The 16,938-nt window shown below is 38.4% G+C and overlaps 1 protein-coding gene across 1 annotated transcript; it reads left to right on the forward strand.

The window, feature by feature from the left end:
* The first annotated feature begins 457 nt into the window (after positions 1-457).
* On the forward strand, positions 458-826 carry LOC102282517 (histone H2B subacrosomal variant). Its single transcript, XM_005889335.3, has one exon. The coding sequence runs from the start codon at positions 458-460 to the stop codon at positions 824-826; it is 369 nt and encodes a 122-aa protein (XP_005889397.1).
* The last annotated feature ends 16,112 nt before the right edge of the window (positions 827-16,938 follow it).

Genomic DNA, 16,938 nt, shown 5'->3' on the forward strand with positions numbered 1-16,938 from the left:
TTAATAGTTTATTCATTTGCTTATAAAATGAATTTTTGTATACTTCTATAAACAGATATTCCACCTATTAAAAGATTTATGGCATTTTTTTCTTTTACTTTCCTACAACCAACCTCTCAAGTTGATGAAGTGTGCCAACTCTGAAAATAGTATATATTATGCACACAAATTGCTAAAAAATCAAGTATGAAAAATGAATACTCTTCTGCTATAAAGTCCTCCTCAATCCTTCTGCAACACTATCTTCTTAGGAGAGTTTTAAGTTGCCCAGAAACAAGATTTCCCCTTAACAACAAACCAGTGTTGTTGCTGGGGGATTATGACATAGGAAGAGTGACCTCCAATCAGAGAGGAGCCCCAGAAGTCTGACTGTGACATGCCAGTATAAATATGAGCACTCCCACCACCTGTAGGCCCTTCTCCTCTCCACTTGTAACTGATAAGAACAACATCTGCAATGGCCAGAAACGTCACCAAGAGGAACAAGCGCTGCAGAGGACACCAAAAAGCAATCTCCAAAAAGAAATCACATTCCAGCTCTGAATCTGGCCTTAGGAATTACTCACTCTACATAAACAGGGTCCTAAAAGAAGTGGTTCCCCAGAAGGGCATATCATCTCGCACCATTGACATCATAAACACCATGATCAATGACATGTTTGAGCGCATTTCCACTGAAGCCTGCAACCTAATGTATTACAGGAAACGCTGTACCCTCACCCCTGAAGACATCGAGAAGGCAGTGTATTTGCTGCTGCCTGAGAAACTGGCTAAGTATGCAGTGGCTTTCGGAAAAGAAGCTGTCCAACGATATGTCCGCTCCTAAACTCCATGTTCGAGCTTCATTAAATCTTGGGGAAAGTAACTCTTACTTCCCAAATGATCACTTCAATATTGAATTCATTCTTCTTTTTTATAACATAGTCATATTTCCCTGTATTTTTCCTATTTGTCTTATGTGTAGAGAAGAATTACTCTCTTGCTATTTTATGTTTTAATGATTTGCCTACTATTTAGGTTTTCCAACACCTGCTGCCCATGTGACTCCCTCCCAGAACTCATGATTTTCCTATGAATGTGTAAATCTCATTATATAAATTCAATGCTAATTGTATTGTTAAGGTATTGTTAACTATGTAAATGATTATTTAATCCAGCTATTTTGACTCCCAGGGCACACTGACTTTGAATTTATGAACACAAACATTTTAATCAGAAGCATACCAACACTGATAAATTTTCATCAAAAAAGTATTTTCTACAGCAAACTACATTCAACCACTTAGTTCTTTAGTGGAGTCCCTTTAGAACATGTAAACTATTTCTTTCAATAAGCTCAGCTCTTAACCATGTAATTTTTATCTTTGCGTGTGCGTCTTTTTAATAAGGTGGTGTACATCTGTTAATCTTTTATTCCAATCTATCCCTTTATTCCAGTCATTCCCCTTTGGTAACCATGAGTCAATTTTCTATGTCTATTTTGTAAATAAGTTCATTTGTCTTATTTTTCAGATTCCACATATAAGCGATATCATATCATATTTCTCTTTCTCTGTTGGACTTGCTTCACTTAGTGTGATAATCTCTAGATCCATCTATGTTGCTGCTTATGGCATTATTTCTTATGTTTTATGGCTGAGTAGTATTCCACTATATACATATACCACATCTTTTTTATCCCGTCATCTGCTGATGGACACTTGGGTTGCTTCCCATGCCTTAGCTTTTGTGAGCAGTGCTGCTATGAACACTGGGGTGCAAGTAACTTTTCAAATTACAGCTTTTTTTCCCAGATATATGTCCTGGATTGGGATTCCTGAATCGTATGATAACTCTATTTTTAGTTTTTTAAGGTGCCTCCATACTGCTTTTCATAGTGGCTGAAGCAATTTTTAATCTACCTTTATATTTAATTCACTGGAATGTATTATTCCATATTTATAGCATAATAAGGCCACCACACAGGAACCTACCACTCAATGTATAAACTTTGAACTTTATAGATGTCACTGGAGATATTTCCCAGTCCTATCTCCCTGTCTACTATACTGAATTTTGTTTCCCATTGCCTTGCTTTTCTTTGTACTTTTGCTACCTATGTATACATCTCTACAGAATATGTTTAATTTTCCTAATTTATAATTTAGGGGCCATACTACCTAGATCTTTTTGTGCCTGCCTTTTTCTTTTAAAACTGTTTCTAAGATTTAAATAGTTCTAATTCATTCTTTTCACTCCTGCACTCTATAGTATTCCATAATGTGAATATACAAGTTTATGTATGCTTACTCTGTTTATGGAGATTTGGGTTGTTTTCATTTTTTGCTATTATGACCAATGCTCCTATAACGAACTATAACAACAGCTACGACTTATGTAGCATTTGCTATGTGCCTTCATCTTACATAAATTATTTAATAGGGATGACCTTGTGAGGATTAAGTAATTTTTCCCTCCTACAGATGAGAAAAATGGGGCACAGAGAAATAAGTAGCTGACTGAGGTCACATACCTATGTAGTGGCAGAGCTGGGATCTGACCAGGTTAACAGTTGCTGTTCAGTCGCTAAGACACGTCCGACTCTTTGTTACTCCACGGACTGCAGCACCCCAGGCTTCCCTGTCCATTATCTCCCACAGTTTACTCTGACTCACAACAAAACATGGTCCAGACTCTGACAAAACATGGTTCACTGGAGAATGGAATGGCAAACCTCTTCAGTATTCTTGCCATGGGAGCCCCGTGAACAGGGTAAGAGAGGCCACTGTGAACACATGAGGCACGCTGTGAACATTCTTGTACATACACCTTCTCACACAAATGTACAAGAATTTTTCTAGTTACAAAACCTAACAGTGGAAATGCTGGGTAATTAATATGCCCATACTCAACTTTCTAGATATTAACAGACTGTCTTCCAAAGTGTTTTACCAATTTACATTTGCAGGAGATGAGAGGAATTTAGATTCTTCTGGTTACAAGTAACGTCACTTAAGTTTCCTCAAGAAAAGGGGGTTTCCTGTATATACTGAGATTGGAACTGAGGCTATTCTGTCTCTTGTTTTTATATGCATGCATTTGAGTTAGACTCAAAACCATCCAATTTGAGTTAGGCCCAGATAGAAGTTGTTTGCCATCTGAAAGATCTACTTAATCATTATTCGATGCCCACACCTGCCATTCTGCTAGGGGTTGGCATTAGAAGGGCTTCCAAGTTCTATCTGGGGTCAATAAATTACAGCCCTTGGGCCAAATCTGGAAGCATCCCTCTTTTGTTTGAACCCCCTACAAGTTAAGAAAGATTATTACATTTTTATAGGGATATTTAAAAGGAAAAAGAATATTCAACAGGCATAATGTGACCCACAAAGCCTAAAATATTTGCTATGGCTCTTTACAGAAAGAGTATCTCATCTACACAATGCTGCTCTTTCTTGCAGGGTCTGCGATACAGCAGGTTTTCTAAGGCTTTGCCTGGGACACCTATATCTCTACAAAATAAAGTTGAAAATGATGAAAAATTTATAGTTGGCTTTCAAATCACTGTAGTAGAGAGAGTACATAAATGGGGCAATGACCTAATTATTCAGAAAAATGTTTTACTATATATTGAGGTGTTAAAGTGGGCCTTACTTGAAGGGAACTAGGGGGCTCCTTGTGTATTATTCTCTCTTTGTATATGTTTTGAAACATTTTAATAGAATCTCAAAATAAGATTAAGATTTTTGGAAAAAACTCTGGAGTCGGTTTCAAGTCTGACTATATAAATGCATGTGGGTATAAAAAACACATTTAAAAAATTTTAAACAATTTTTTAGTGTGGTAAAAATATATATAACATAAAACATCATTTTACTCAGTTTTAAATGTACAATTACATTAAGTACATTCACATAGTTATGGAACCATCATCACCATCCATTTTTAGAATTTTTCATCTTCTCAAACTAAAACTCCACAAACATTAAATAACAATTTCATATGCCCCCCTTCTCCAACCTCTGGCAATAACCATTCTGCCTTCTGTCTCCATGAATTTCGCTCCTCTGGATACTTCATATAAGCGGAATCCAGCAACATTTGTCTTTTTGTAACAGAAGTATTTCGCTTAGCACAATGTTTTCAAGATTCATCCAGCGTAACATATGTCAGAATTTCCATTCTTTTTAATGCTGAATAATATTTGATGGTTCAGCAAGTAAAGAATCTGCCTGAAATGTACGAGATAGGGAGATGTGGGTTCCATCCCTGGGTCAGGAAGATCCCCTGGAGAAGGAAATTGTAGCAACCTACTCCAGTATTCTGGCCTAAAAAAGTAATCCCATGGACAGAGTAGCCTGATGGGCTACAGTCCAAAGGGTATCAAAGAGTCAGACACAACTGAGCAACTAAGCAATATTCCATTGTATGTATATAATACATTTTATTTATCCATTCATCCACTAATGATCACTTGGGGTCCTTCCAACTTCTGACTCTTGAGAATAATGCCACTCTGAGCATATACAAATATCCCACATTAGGTGTATACCCAGAAGTGAATTGCTAGGTCACATGATAGTTCCATTTTTAATTTTTTGAGGAACCACCATACCGTTTTCCACACAGCTGTTTCATTTTACATTGCCACCAGCACTGCATAAGGGTTCCAATTTCTCCACATCCTCATCAACCTTTATTACTTGATTTTTACATTTAATAGCTATCCTAATGGATATAACGGAGAAGGCAATGGCACCCCACTCCAGTACTCTTGCCTGGAAAATCCCATGGATGGAGGAGCCTGGTAGGCTGCAGCCCATGGGGTCGCTAAGAGTCAGACACGACTGAGCGACTTCACTTTCACTTTTCACTTTCATGCATTGGAGAAGGAAATGGCAACTCACTCCAGTGTTCTTGCCTGGAGAATCCCAGGGATGGGGGAGCCTGTTGGGCTGGTGTCTATGGGGTTGCACAGAGTCAGACACGACTGAAGTGACTTAGCAGTAGCAATGAATATAAAGTGTTTTTATTTTCACTTCCTTACTGATTTGTGATAGTGATGATCTTTTCATGTGCTTATTAGCCATTTGTATGTTTTATTTAGAGAAATGTCTATTCAGGTCTTTTGCCCATTTTTAAATTATTGTTGTTAAGTTGTAGAAATTCTTTATATATTCTGAATATTAATCCTCTCTCAGATAGTTCTCCTATTCCATGGATTGCCTCTTCACTTTGTTGATAGTGTCCTCTGATACACAAAAGTTATTCATCTTGATAACATTCAATTTGCCTATTTTTCCTTTAGTTATCCAGGCCTTTGGTGTAATATGCCACTTTAATTTTGTATTGCTCCTTTATGAGAAAGTTACATACAATACTACTAATATACTTTTTAACTTGGAATCAATTCATAAAGTCAACATACTTCTAAAATTAGCTTCTATTTTTAATTTTTTTAATGTGTCATACTAGCTAAGACATTAAGGGTCAAAATTATTTCAATGCATAATTTTGACATTAACAGGGCCAATTTACCAACTTTTTAAAGTCTTGAACTCCAGGAACCTGAGACAGTTAAATGAAAGACAAAATGTAGCACTCTGCACCAGTCTTCTACTATGCATTCACCCCCATCTTCTCAGAAATAGAACCCTCAATTTTAGCTAAATTCATTGTCACCCAGGATAAAGATCACATTTCCAAATCTTCCTTTGACTAGGTGTCTAAGTGACCAAATTGTGCCGAATTGTAAGGAACATGCAACTTCCAGGAAGTATCCTTAAAAAACAAGAGTGCTCTTTTCCCTTCTCCTCTTTCCTGCTGGCTGACTTGGGGATGCAAAGACTAGAGCTGAAGCAGCCATCTTAAACTAGGAGTAGAAACCTATATATTAAGGATGGTAGAGCAGAAAAATAAAAAAGCTTTGGTCTCTGATGATTGAACTGCCATCCAGCCTGAGACTGCCTATATTTACACGAGAGAGGGATTTCTAGCTTGTTTAAGCCACTGTTATTTTGGGTTTCTATCATTCATAGTCAAATTTTGTTCTAATACAAACATCCAGAAGATTATTGACTGCTAAACAATGCAGTTAGTTTCAAAATGATTGTATACTTATTAAATAAAAACATATTAATCTAGAGATGGAGGATGGCAAATGTCTTGTTTATTTACCAGAGGATGTTGCTGCTAAAATGAAATCTCATGCTATTTAACAATTTGTTGTCAGAGATATGTAATGCAGATGGCAAAATTCTATTTTTATTAGTCTATTGGACACATGAAGTGATTTTAAAACATTACTTAAAATACAAAAATATGTGAGAGTCAAAGATGATGGGAAAGACAACTTCTGACTAAATCAACAACATGATCAATATGTGGATTCCATGGTAATTTGAAGATAGTGGCATACAACATAATAAAAGACGTCTCATACCAACAAGAAAGAATAGGGCTGATTTTATAATACAAATCACCCAAGCAATAAAATTCCAGCAAACTTAGATTATCCTTCTCTGAGCTTAGAAGTCTTATTTTAGAAATGAAAAATGTAATATCATATAAATATATGTGTCACTTACTATGACTTTTTCAAGTCCTGATATGTACACTGCTAGCTTGCTCCTGTGTGAATTAAACGTGTCAAAGTACTAGGAAATAGGAAAGTACCATAGAGTATTATACCTTACATATGGTACTTATAGTTTACTATGGATTCACAGAAATGTGTTCTTTGTGTTAGGCGCCGAGAAAACAAAGTCCATCCCTTTAAAAGCATAGAACTTTTTGATTTGCATTTCTCTGATAATGAGTGATGTTGAGCATCTTTTCATGTGTTTGTTAGCCATCTGTATGTCTTCTTTGGAGAAATGTCTATTTAGTTCTTTGGCCCATTTTTTGATTGGGTCATTTACTTTTCTGGAGTTGAGCTGTAGGATTTGCTTGTATATTTTTGAGATTAGTTGTTTGTCAGTTGCTTCATTTGCTATTATTTTCTCCCATTCTGAAGGCTGCCTTTTCACCTTGCTAATAGTTTCCTTTGTTGTGCAGAAGCTTTTAAGTTTAATTAGGTCCCATTTGTTTATTTTTGCTTTTATTTCCAATATTCTGGGAGGTGGGTCATAGAGGATCCTGCTGTGATGTATGTTGGAAAGTGTTTTGCCTATGTTCTCCTCTAGGAGTTTTATAGTTTCTGGTCTTACGTTTAGATCTTTAATCCATTTTGAGTTTATTTTTGTGTATGGTGTTAGAAAGTGTTCTAGTTTCATTGTTTTACAAGTGGTTGACCAGATTTCCCAGCACCACTTGTTAAAGAGATTGTCTTTAATCCATTGTATATTCTTGCCTCCTTTGTCAAAAATAAGGTGTCCATATGTGCGTGGATTTATCTCTGGGCTTTCTATTTTGTTCCATTGATCAATATTTCTGTCTTTGTGCCAGTACCGTACAGTCTTGATAACTGTGGCTTTGTAATAGAGCCTGAAGTCAGGCAGGTTGATTCCTCCAGTTCCCTTCTTCTTTCTCAAGATAGCTTTGGCTATTCGAGGTTTTCATTATCAGAGAAATGCAAATCAAAACCACTATGAGGTACCATTTCACGCCAGTCAGAATGGCTGCGATCCAAAAGTCTACAAATAATAAATGCTGGAGAGGGTGTGGAGAAAAGGGAACCCTCTTACACTGTTGGTGGGAATGCAAACTAGTACAGCCACTATGGAGAACAGTGTGGAGATTCCTTTAAAAACTGGAAATAGAACTGCCTTATGATCCAGCAATCCCACTGCTGGGCATACACACTGAGGAAACCAGAAGGGAAAGAGACACGTGTACCACAATGTTCATCGCAGCACTGTTTATAATAGCCAGGACATGGAAGCAACCTAGATGCCCATCAGCAGATGAATGGATAAGAAAGCTGTGGTACATATACACAATGGAGTATTACTCAGCCATTAAAAAGAATACATTTGAATCAGTTCTAATAAGGTGGATGAAACTGGAACCTATTATACAGAGTGAAGTAAGCCAGAAAGAAAAACACCAATACAGTATACTAACACATATATATGGAATTTAGAAAGATGGTAACAATAACCTTGTGTACGAGACAGCAAAAGAGACACTGATGTATAGATCAGTCTTATGGACTCTGTTGGAGAGGGAGAGGGTGGGAAGATTTGGGAGAATGGCATTGAAACATGTATAATATCATGTATGAAACGAGTCACCAGTCCAGGTTTGATGCATGATACTGGATGCTTGGGGCTGGTGCACTGGGACGACCCAGAGGGATGGTATGGGGAGGGAGGAGGGAGGAGGGTTCAAGATGGGGAGCACGGGCATACATGTGGCGGATTCATTTTGATGTTTGGCAAAACTAATACAATATTGTAAAGTTTAAAAAATAAAATAAAATTTAAAAAAAAAAAAAAATAAAAATAAAAGCATAGAACTTTTTGGAACAACAAACTGAAAAGAAATTATTGTGAATAGCTGACATACAGAGAGTCTAGGCTCTGAGCTAGACATTATTCTAGGTACTCCATATGTATCAACTCAATATAAAGCCCAAGACCACCACTTGAGAAGAGTACTAATATCATTTACCATCAGGGGAACTGTGGCATAAAAAAAGGCTAAGAAACATGCCAGAGGTCACACAACTAGTAATAAAAGAACCGTGGTTAAAGCCGTGTACTCCAGCTCCAGAGCCCATCGCTTAAAGTACGGTGCCTGCTTTACCTCTCATGGAGAGAGACATGTTAGAAGATACTGTGGAACATGCAAGGTGCATCTAACCCAGAATAAAAAGGTGTCTAACAGGAAATGACACCTGATCTAGATCTTGAAAACCAGTAGGATATGCACATAGGTAGAAGGAATAATATTTGCAAAAGTTTAGGACATTAATGGTATCAATTTGAGATAATTGCAAATTACATAGCTGAAAACAAGCACAGAAGAAAGGATGGGGAAATAAGGTTGGCTGCTGCTGCTGCTGCTAAGTCGCTTCAGTCGTGTCCGACTCTGTGCAACCGCATAGACTGCAGCCCACCAGACTCCTCCGTCCGTGGGATTTTCCAGGCAAGAGTACTGGAATGGGGTGCCGTTGCCTTCTCCCAATAAGGTCGGAGAGGAAGGCAAAAATCTGTGGGCTGACCTACAACTTGAATTTGATCCAGTACCCTTGGGGAGACTCATGGAGGGACATTAGGTAGGAGAAATATGTGATTTCATTCACTGTTAGAAAGATTATTCCAGGAGCAGAAGTGAGGAGGGTGAATTAAAACAGAAAGAGGCCAGTTTGCGTATGACTGGAGTGATCCATGCAAGTCTTAATGAGGGCCTGAACCAAGTCATTGGCAGTAGAAATAAAGGAGGAAGTGATAGATGTGGAAGAGGCTTAGGAGCCAGAATCCCCAAGAGACATGCGCAATGTGTACCATAACAGAGAAATAGCCAAAAAGGGATTCCCAGGGCTCTGGCTCAGGAGACTTGATGGATGGAGCCAAGCCACGTGGCTCAGCTTGCTGAACACTTCCACGTAAAATATCTAGACAGTATGCAAGAGACCGTTGTAAATGATGCCATGTGTGGGGTATCATAAGAGTGCTTAACATGCCAAGGATCTGGCAAAAGTCAACCAACCTTAGGGCAGATGATTAGCACTTGTTTAATGCTTAAACAGAAGAGGACAGCTTGAATTTTTAATGCTCAAAATCAGTTTTTATCACAACCCTGTGCTAGGCCACACATCATGTGTTGACAGATTTTGTTAGCTCTGACAGCTGATTGTTTTGAAAGACATTTGGCAGGATGGGGAGAAACCAGCAGACTATGTAAATATATGGGAGAAAGTAGCAGCCTGTAAATATAAGTTAAGGTGAAAGGTAAGTCAGTTACATTCAAAATGAGAGTCCCGAAAACCAAAAATGCTTGTCTTTTTTTCTGTTCTTGGTGGAGAGTTACTCAGAGGCAAAAGGGGCCTCTTTTCCTGAAAAACTTTGTGCTGGCCCAGGCACAGGCAGTGCAGCTCCATTCAGGGCCCTGGAAAGGCACTGGGACCAGAAAGTTGAGGAAAGGGTTGTTTTCTCTCTGCCCTGGGATTAGAATTCCAAAGTAGAGACGCAGATAGGGATTCCTGTCTGAAGATGGTAGGGAAAAGGAAGCTCAAAGCAATGTCCTAGGATGTTCCTGGCCAGTTGACCTGTGGGCACATGGATGCCAGGCCCCTCTGGGATAAGCACAGAAATGTCTGTGGGGAACTTTGCCAGGAGGGTGAGTTACAGGAACCTTGACTTACTAAGATTTCGGCTGAAAAGAACATGAAGTTTTACCCTACCTTTGAGTGGCCCTCACTTCCTCTTGTGGATTCTCCAGCAAAGGAGACAGAAAAGTCACTTAAAATCAAATTAATCTCTACAGAGAGTTGCATGCAGATCCCCAGTCAAGTCAGATTTTTAGAACATTATTATTAAACAAACTATCCCTTATTTTGGCTTCCCTGGTGGCTCAGACGGTAAACAGTCTGCCTGCAATGCGGGAGACCCAGGTTCAGTCCCTGGGTCAGGAAGATCCCCTGGAGAAGGAAATGGCAACCACTCCAGTATTCTTGTGTGGGAAGTCCCTAGACAGAGGAGCCTAGCGGGCTACAGTCCACGGGGTCGAAAAGAGTCGGGACACAACTGAGCAACTTTCACTTTCATCCCTTATTTTAGTCTGATACATTTGCATTTGGATTACCCCACAGTTTAAAAAAAAAAAAAAGAGCTTTTAAGAACATTAAACAGGGACTTCCCTGGTGGTCCGGTGGCTAAGACTGTGTGCTCCCAATACAGGGGCCTGGGTTAGATTTCTGGTCAGGGAACTAGATCCCACATGCTGCAATGAAGATCCCACAACTAAGACCTAGTGCAGCCAAAAAACACACACACACACACACGCACACGCACACGCACACACAACAGTACTATTTAATTGGCAGTCAGTCTCTAAGATGAATCCCTTATGATTTTCTTACCCTATGATTCAAGTCTTTGTGTGGCTCCTCCCACAACATATCAGCATTGGTCAGTGTAACCAAGAGAATACACTTGGAAGTGACAGTGTGTGACTTTCAAGGCTATGTCAAAACAAAAACAAAAAAACACTGCCACTTCCTCCTGGTTTTCTCTTGCATTACTCACTCTGGGGAAACCAGCTACCCTGCCTTGGGGATATCAAAGCAGCCTATGGAAATATTCAAGTGGTGAAGAACTCAGGTCTCCTGCCAACAGTCAGAATTAGCTTACGTGCTGGCCATATGAGTGAAACACCCTGCAAGTGGATATTCCAGCCCAAGTCATGGGTTCTGAAGACAGCTCTGGCCAATATCTTAACTGCAAACTCATGAAAGACTCCAAACCAGAGCACCCAGCCCAGCTGCTCTTATATTCCTCGCCCTCAAAAATGTCAAGACAAATGCAACAAATTAGCATTATTGTTGCAAGTTTGGAGAGTCGTTAAGCAGCAATATTTAACCTATATTCTTAATTTATATCCACATGAATAAGACAATTTACCGAAGTAATCTTCTCAAAACAAAGAGATTGGTGCCACAATAAGCTTTATATTCCATCTTGCTGCTGCTGCTGCTGCTAAGTCGCTTCAGTCGTGTCCAACTCTGTGCCACCCCATAGACGGCAGCCCAACAGGCTCCCCCGTCCCTGGGATTCTCCAGGCAAGAACACTGGAGTGGGTTCCCATTTCCTTCTCCAATGCATGAAAGTGAAAAGTGAAAGTGAAGTCGCTTAGTCGTGCCTGACTCTTAGCGACTCCATGGACTGCAGCCTGCCAGGCTCCTCCATCCATGGAATTTTCCAGGCAAGAGTACTGGAGTGGGTTGCCATTGCCTTCTCCGATATTCCATCTTAGGTCAAAAGAAATCTCTGGCACTAAAGCAAATTTCTGGCACATTTCAAATTCAGTTACAATTTTGACTCCCCTTAGAGATAGTAGTGTTCAGAAATATTAAAATCTAAGTCCAAAGCACTCATTTACGCTATAGTACCATACAGGTAGCTAGCTAGGCTGCAAAGTCTGCTAACTTCATTTTTTAAAACAGGAAAAAATTAGTCTAGACAGCATCTACAGATAAACATCATTGCATTCAATGATCTGGCTCAAGAGAGAAAGCAAAAAAAAAATCTGAGAGTAATTTGATTTTAGGAAAGAAAAGCATAATAAACTGCTACTATTATGAAAAAATGATGTATGTTCCAAAGCAAAATATCTGCAGCAACAAGAACACATTCAAAATATCTTATTGAAATGCCAAGGAAAATGCTGGCCTCTAAAATAAAGTGAGGAGCTTGAATAAATCTCAGAGGACTATATGCAATGTTATAAGCAAATCAAGATGTTTCAATTATCACACACATTAAAATAATAACCAGAACTAGAGACAACTACCCACATTTTGGAAGACTTCAGAGATGAGACTGTGAGTTGTCCTCATGCATAACCTTGTATTATGACAGGTTATGCTTCACATACCTGTCTTTTGGCCTAAATTGTAAGTTCTTAGAAAGCAGGGACTTCAGTACCTAGCTCAATTCACTGCTGATAGTGAGTTAATCTGAATTCTCCAGGGGAAAAAAAATGCATCTGAATCCAGAGCTTATTGGCAGGTGCAATCCCAGGGCAGCAAAAATGAAGGAAAAGATAAATGGAAGAAGACAGATAGTCAGAAGACGGAAGAAAATACAAGGTAATGCACTGACCACACTGGCTACTAGTCTGTAACAAAGAATCGCTTTACTGGGGTTCCCTTCTTAGCCATGCAGGACATGTCTGGACAGACTATTAGGGAAAACCATGACTTGGAACAGTCTATTGTAGGAAAAAATGGAGAGGGAATTTGTCTGCTAGCTCCATCCTGCTTTCTGTTCCCCACTGGTCACAGTTTGTTCTATGAGGATTTAATACCCCTAAGCACCCAGACTGTGGCCTCTTCAGCAACCGCTAGGGAAAATACATCATACTTCATACAAATCTGGAATTGGTAAGAGGGGCCAGAGACTTGAAGCATCAGTCTCAAGTATCGTAAATTCATGGCCCTCCCCCACATAGCCCTTTACCACAGTAGCTATGGCAAAGCCATAAAAACCCAAGGTTTAGGGACCAGGAGAGGCTGAAAGAATGCATCCGGTATAGCCAGTGTTGGTAGATACCTTAGATATCTGTGGTCAGAACCTTCTTATAGTCTGGATGACAAACAGGAGACTGACAAGCACTCAGCACAGCTACAAAGTCCAGCTTTATCCATCTTTATACATAAATCTAACTTACCTAGTTAACTCCAGCCCTTTTTCCCTGACACCAGTAAGATATTTTTGTCTCAGAGATGGGGATAAAAGATGAAAGATTTTTATTTTCAATGCTCTTATAAGCTGATCTTTTTAGGAACAATCATCAGGTTTTGGTCAAATTACTCATCTCAAGTCTTCCCAATGACTCAAGCTGGCCTCAAAATCTCTAAAATGAAGCTTTCTCCTGGGTAGCAGACCAGATTAATTCACTTGCTTTCATTTTATGCAAATCTTAAGTACCTGAATTTGAAATATAAGTAAAGGCACATTTTGTGCATAAAATTTGAAACAGTTCAAATTCACTAATTTTTAAGAAATTGTCGATAATTATATACTTTTGAAGCTGGTGAACTATGCTTTTACTATTGTCACTTATTGGGACTAGTTTAGATGGTAACAAGCATACCCATTATCATTTTTCAGAGTTAAGTCATGAATTATATGATATCTTTAAGATATCATATCATATTATGTGGTATCTTTAAGAACAGATGCTCATAAAATGCACCTGCCTCCTATTCTTGCTAGTGTTATAATTTTGCAGATGAGGAAACTGAGTCATCACATGACTGAATTTTGGGACTCAAGCCCAAGTCTTCAATCATCAATACCTGTGTCCTTTTCATTATATCATGTTCATGGTTCCATCTATCTCAACTTTGTGTTATCATCAAACTTTACCTTCAGGCATAGCATCAATAAAAATATTGACTGAGGCTGCAGTATTCTACCTAATATGTAACTTTAGGCAGACATAAAGCTATTAATAGATACTCTATTTATAGTATGATTCAACAACCCAGCTACTTACCTACTTTAAGAGTCAATAAGCCATAGTTCACCATTAATCACCAAGAAAATTAAAGAGAGTTAAGAACCACAAGAATACTATTATCTATCATTTGGGGGAGTGGGGCACCAGGTACTATCTTATAATCTTCACATACATTATTGCATTTAACACTCACAACAGCCCTGTAAGGCAATATTATTTTTCTCATTTTGCAGACAAGAAGGGGCTCAAAAACATTAACTAATTTGGCCAAAATTACCCTGCTAGCAAATACCTAAAATATCCTGCTAAGTGCTGGACCTAGATATTTTCCATTGACCCAAACTGCCAGATATTTGCAAAGGTTTGTGCAAGAATGTTTATTTTCACATGTGCATTAGCTCTTTTTAATATTTATCACAATTTATTTTATATTCAAAGAAATTGAGGCTCATGAAGTTTAGGTGTTTTTTCCAAATTCTTATAGCTATTAAGTATCAGAACTGGGATTCAAGCTTGGAATTCTTTCTATCCACTGCTTCTCACCAAATACTATCAGTTGAATCAAGACTGCCTATGTTCAAGTCAGTGTCTGCTAATCTATCATCACAGAAACAGTATCTAAAATCGATTTCTACAAAAAATCACTTAGAACAATGGTTTCCACAGTTTGTACCTTCTGAATTAATGAGAAACCTCTAAGTCCACTGATGTAACTGTAATTTTATGTTGGAAACTCCCAGGGATTTTGGTGAAGAGAGAGATGAGAACTTAGGAAATTATAACAGCCTTATACAGATATTGAAGATAGAGGAATAGCAATAAAGACTTCCCCGGTGGCTCAGATGGTAAAGAATCCGCCTGCAATGTAAGAGATCCAGGTTCAATCCCTGGATCGGGAAGATTCCCTTGGAGAAGAGCATGGCTACCCACTCCAGTATTCTTGCCTGGAGAATTCCATGGACAGAGGAGCCTGGCAGGCGACAGTCCATGGGGTTGCAAAGAGTCAGACATGACTGAGCGACTAACACGTGTAATAAGAATCCTCAAAACAGCTGACATCTTAATGGTAAGCCTAAAAGATTACTGAAGGAAGGAAGATAGGACTAACAAGCTAGAGGTGAACAGAAACAAAACATCCTACCATGGAAGTACTTTAATACACTGATACAGACAACTTCTCTTAAAGTTTCTCTCATTTCCCCAGAACATGTATTAGGAATAGGTTTGGCTGCATATAACAGAGCAATCCAAAGTGATGGTGGAAATAAGAAAGTTTGTACCTCTTTCGTATGTGTGTGTGCTCGCTCGGTCATGTCCAACTCTTTGCGTCCCTATTGACTGTAGCCTGCCAGGCTTCACTGTCCGTGGGATTTTCCAGGCAAGAGTACTGGAGCTGGTTGCCATTTCTCCAGGGATCTTTTATAACCAGGGATCGAATCCAGGTCTCTGCAGATTCTTTACCATCTGAGCTACCTCTTTCGTATAACGGCCAGGAATTGGCAGTTCTTGGCCAGTATGGAGTCTCCAAGTGTTAGAGAGCCAAGATCTTTCTTCACTGTTCTTTGCCATTCTTGGCTGCCATTCGACAGGTCACCTCCTGGTTCAAGCTAGTTGCTGGAGCTCCAACCACTATATTCACGTTTCAGAGAATAAAGAGTCTACTCTTTCCCTTTTAAGGAGAATTTCCAGATATAAATCACAGTTTTCCCATTTATATATCACTAACAGAATTTCATACCATAATCACATTCACACTTTGTTGCAAGGGAGGCTGTCCTGTAGCTGGATGTATTATCCCCACATAAATACAGGATTATATTACTCCGGAAGAAACACTATGGATATCGTGATGTGTAATAAGCAGGCTCTGCCACAAATGGATAAAGGATAAAAATAACAAGAAAAACAACAACAGTAATAATATAATTCATTCCATCTACCTACCTCCTCAAAGATATCCGCATCAGGATATTTCAATGCCATAAGTAAATTGGCACCATAGTACAATATTCCAGTTACAAAATTTTAAATCAATTTAAATACTTTTTCAGTAAGAATAAGGGGAATGGATTGACTATGAAGCCAAAAAATGAGAAAACTTGAGTTTTGTATTATACAAAAATCACAATATTCTTCTAATCTGACAGTTGGCTTTTGTCCTCAGGCTGTGATGGCTGGAAGCATATGATAAGAAACTCTTTCACATTTAATGTCATCTATATTCTCACACTGTAGATTGTTTAAATTGAACTTGCAGCAGCTCTCTTTTCTACTCAACTATATTCACATTTTTAAAAAAACACAGCTCAAATTTCAAAGGAAAAACTCTATCAAAAATTATATTTAACTCCTGTATATTCAAAATACTGCATAGAAATTAAATGTTCACTACTTTCTAAAATTGGATAGAAATATGCAATTAAAGAAAAATTTGAAAAAAAATAAGGTATATGATGCACAGCTGTTCTTTTAAATGTATTTTTATTTCCCAAAACTATAATAATCGCTAACATTTATTAAGTAATTATTATATGCCAAGAGCTTCAGTGTGTAATTTTGCTCCTTAGGGTCTGTCATCCATTCAACCTTTCCATAAATATCTGCCAAACATTTCTTATATACCTAGCACTAGACAGGGGTACACAGACAAAAAACAGATACAATTCTAAGAAAATGGATAGTATTTTTTTAAGTGAACAGAGAAATTAAATAAGTACATTCTAATTCCTGAATACACAAGTTCTGAGACACACCACTGAGGCTCAAATGCTACTCCATGAATTCCTAGCTGTGGGATGTGATGCAAATCCACATAACTTCTCCAGATTT

Source organism: Bos mutus, chromosome 20 (assembly GCF_027580195.1).
Source record: "Bos mutus isolate GX-2022 chromosome 20, NWIPB_WYAK_1.1, whole genome shotgun sequence".
Classification (NCBI taxonomy): Eukaryota; Metazoa; Chordata; class Mammalia; order Artiodactyla; family Bovidae; genus Bos; species Bos mutus.

Excerpts from the sequence above, each read along its gene's own strand:
- LOC102282517 (XM_005889335.3), top strand. The coding sequence starts at position 458 with ATGGCCAGAAACGTCACCAAGAGGAACAAGCGCTGCAGAGGACACCAA.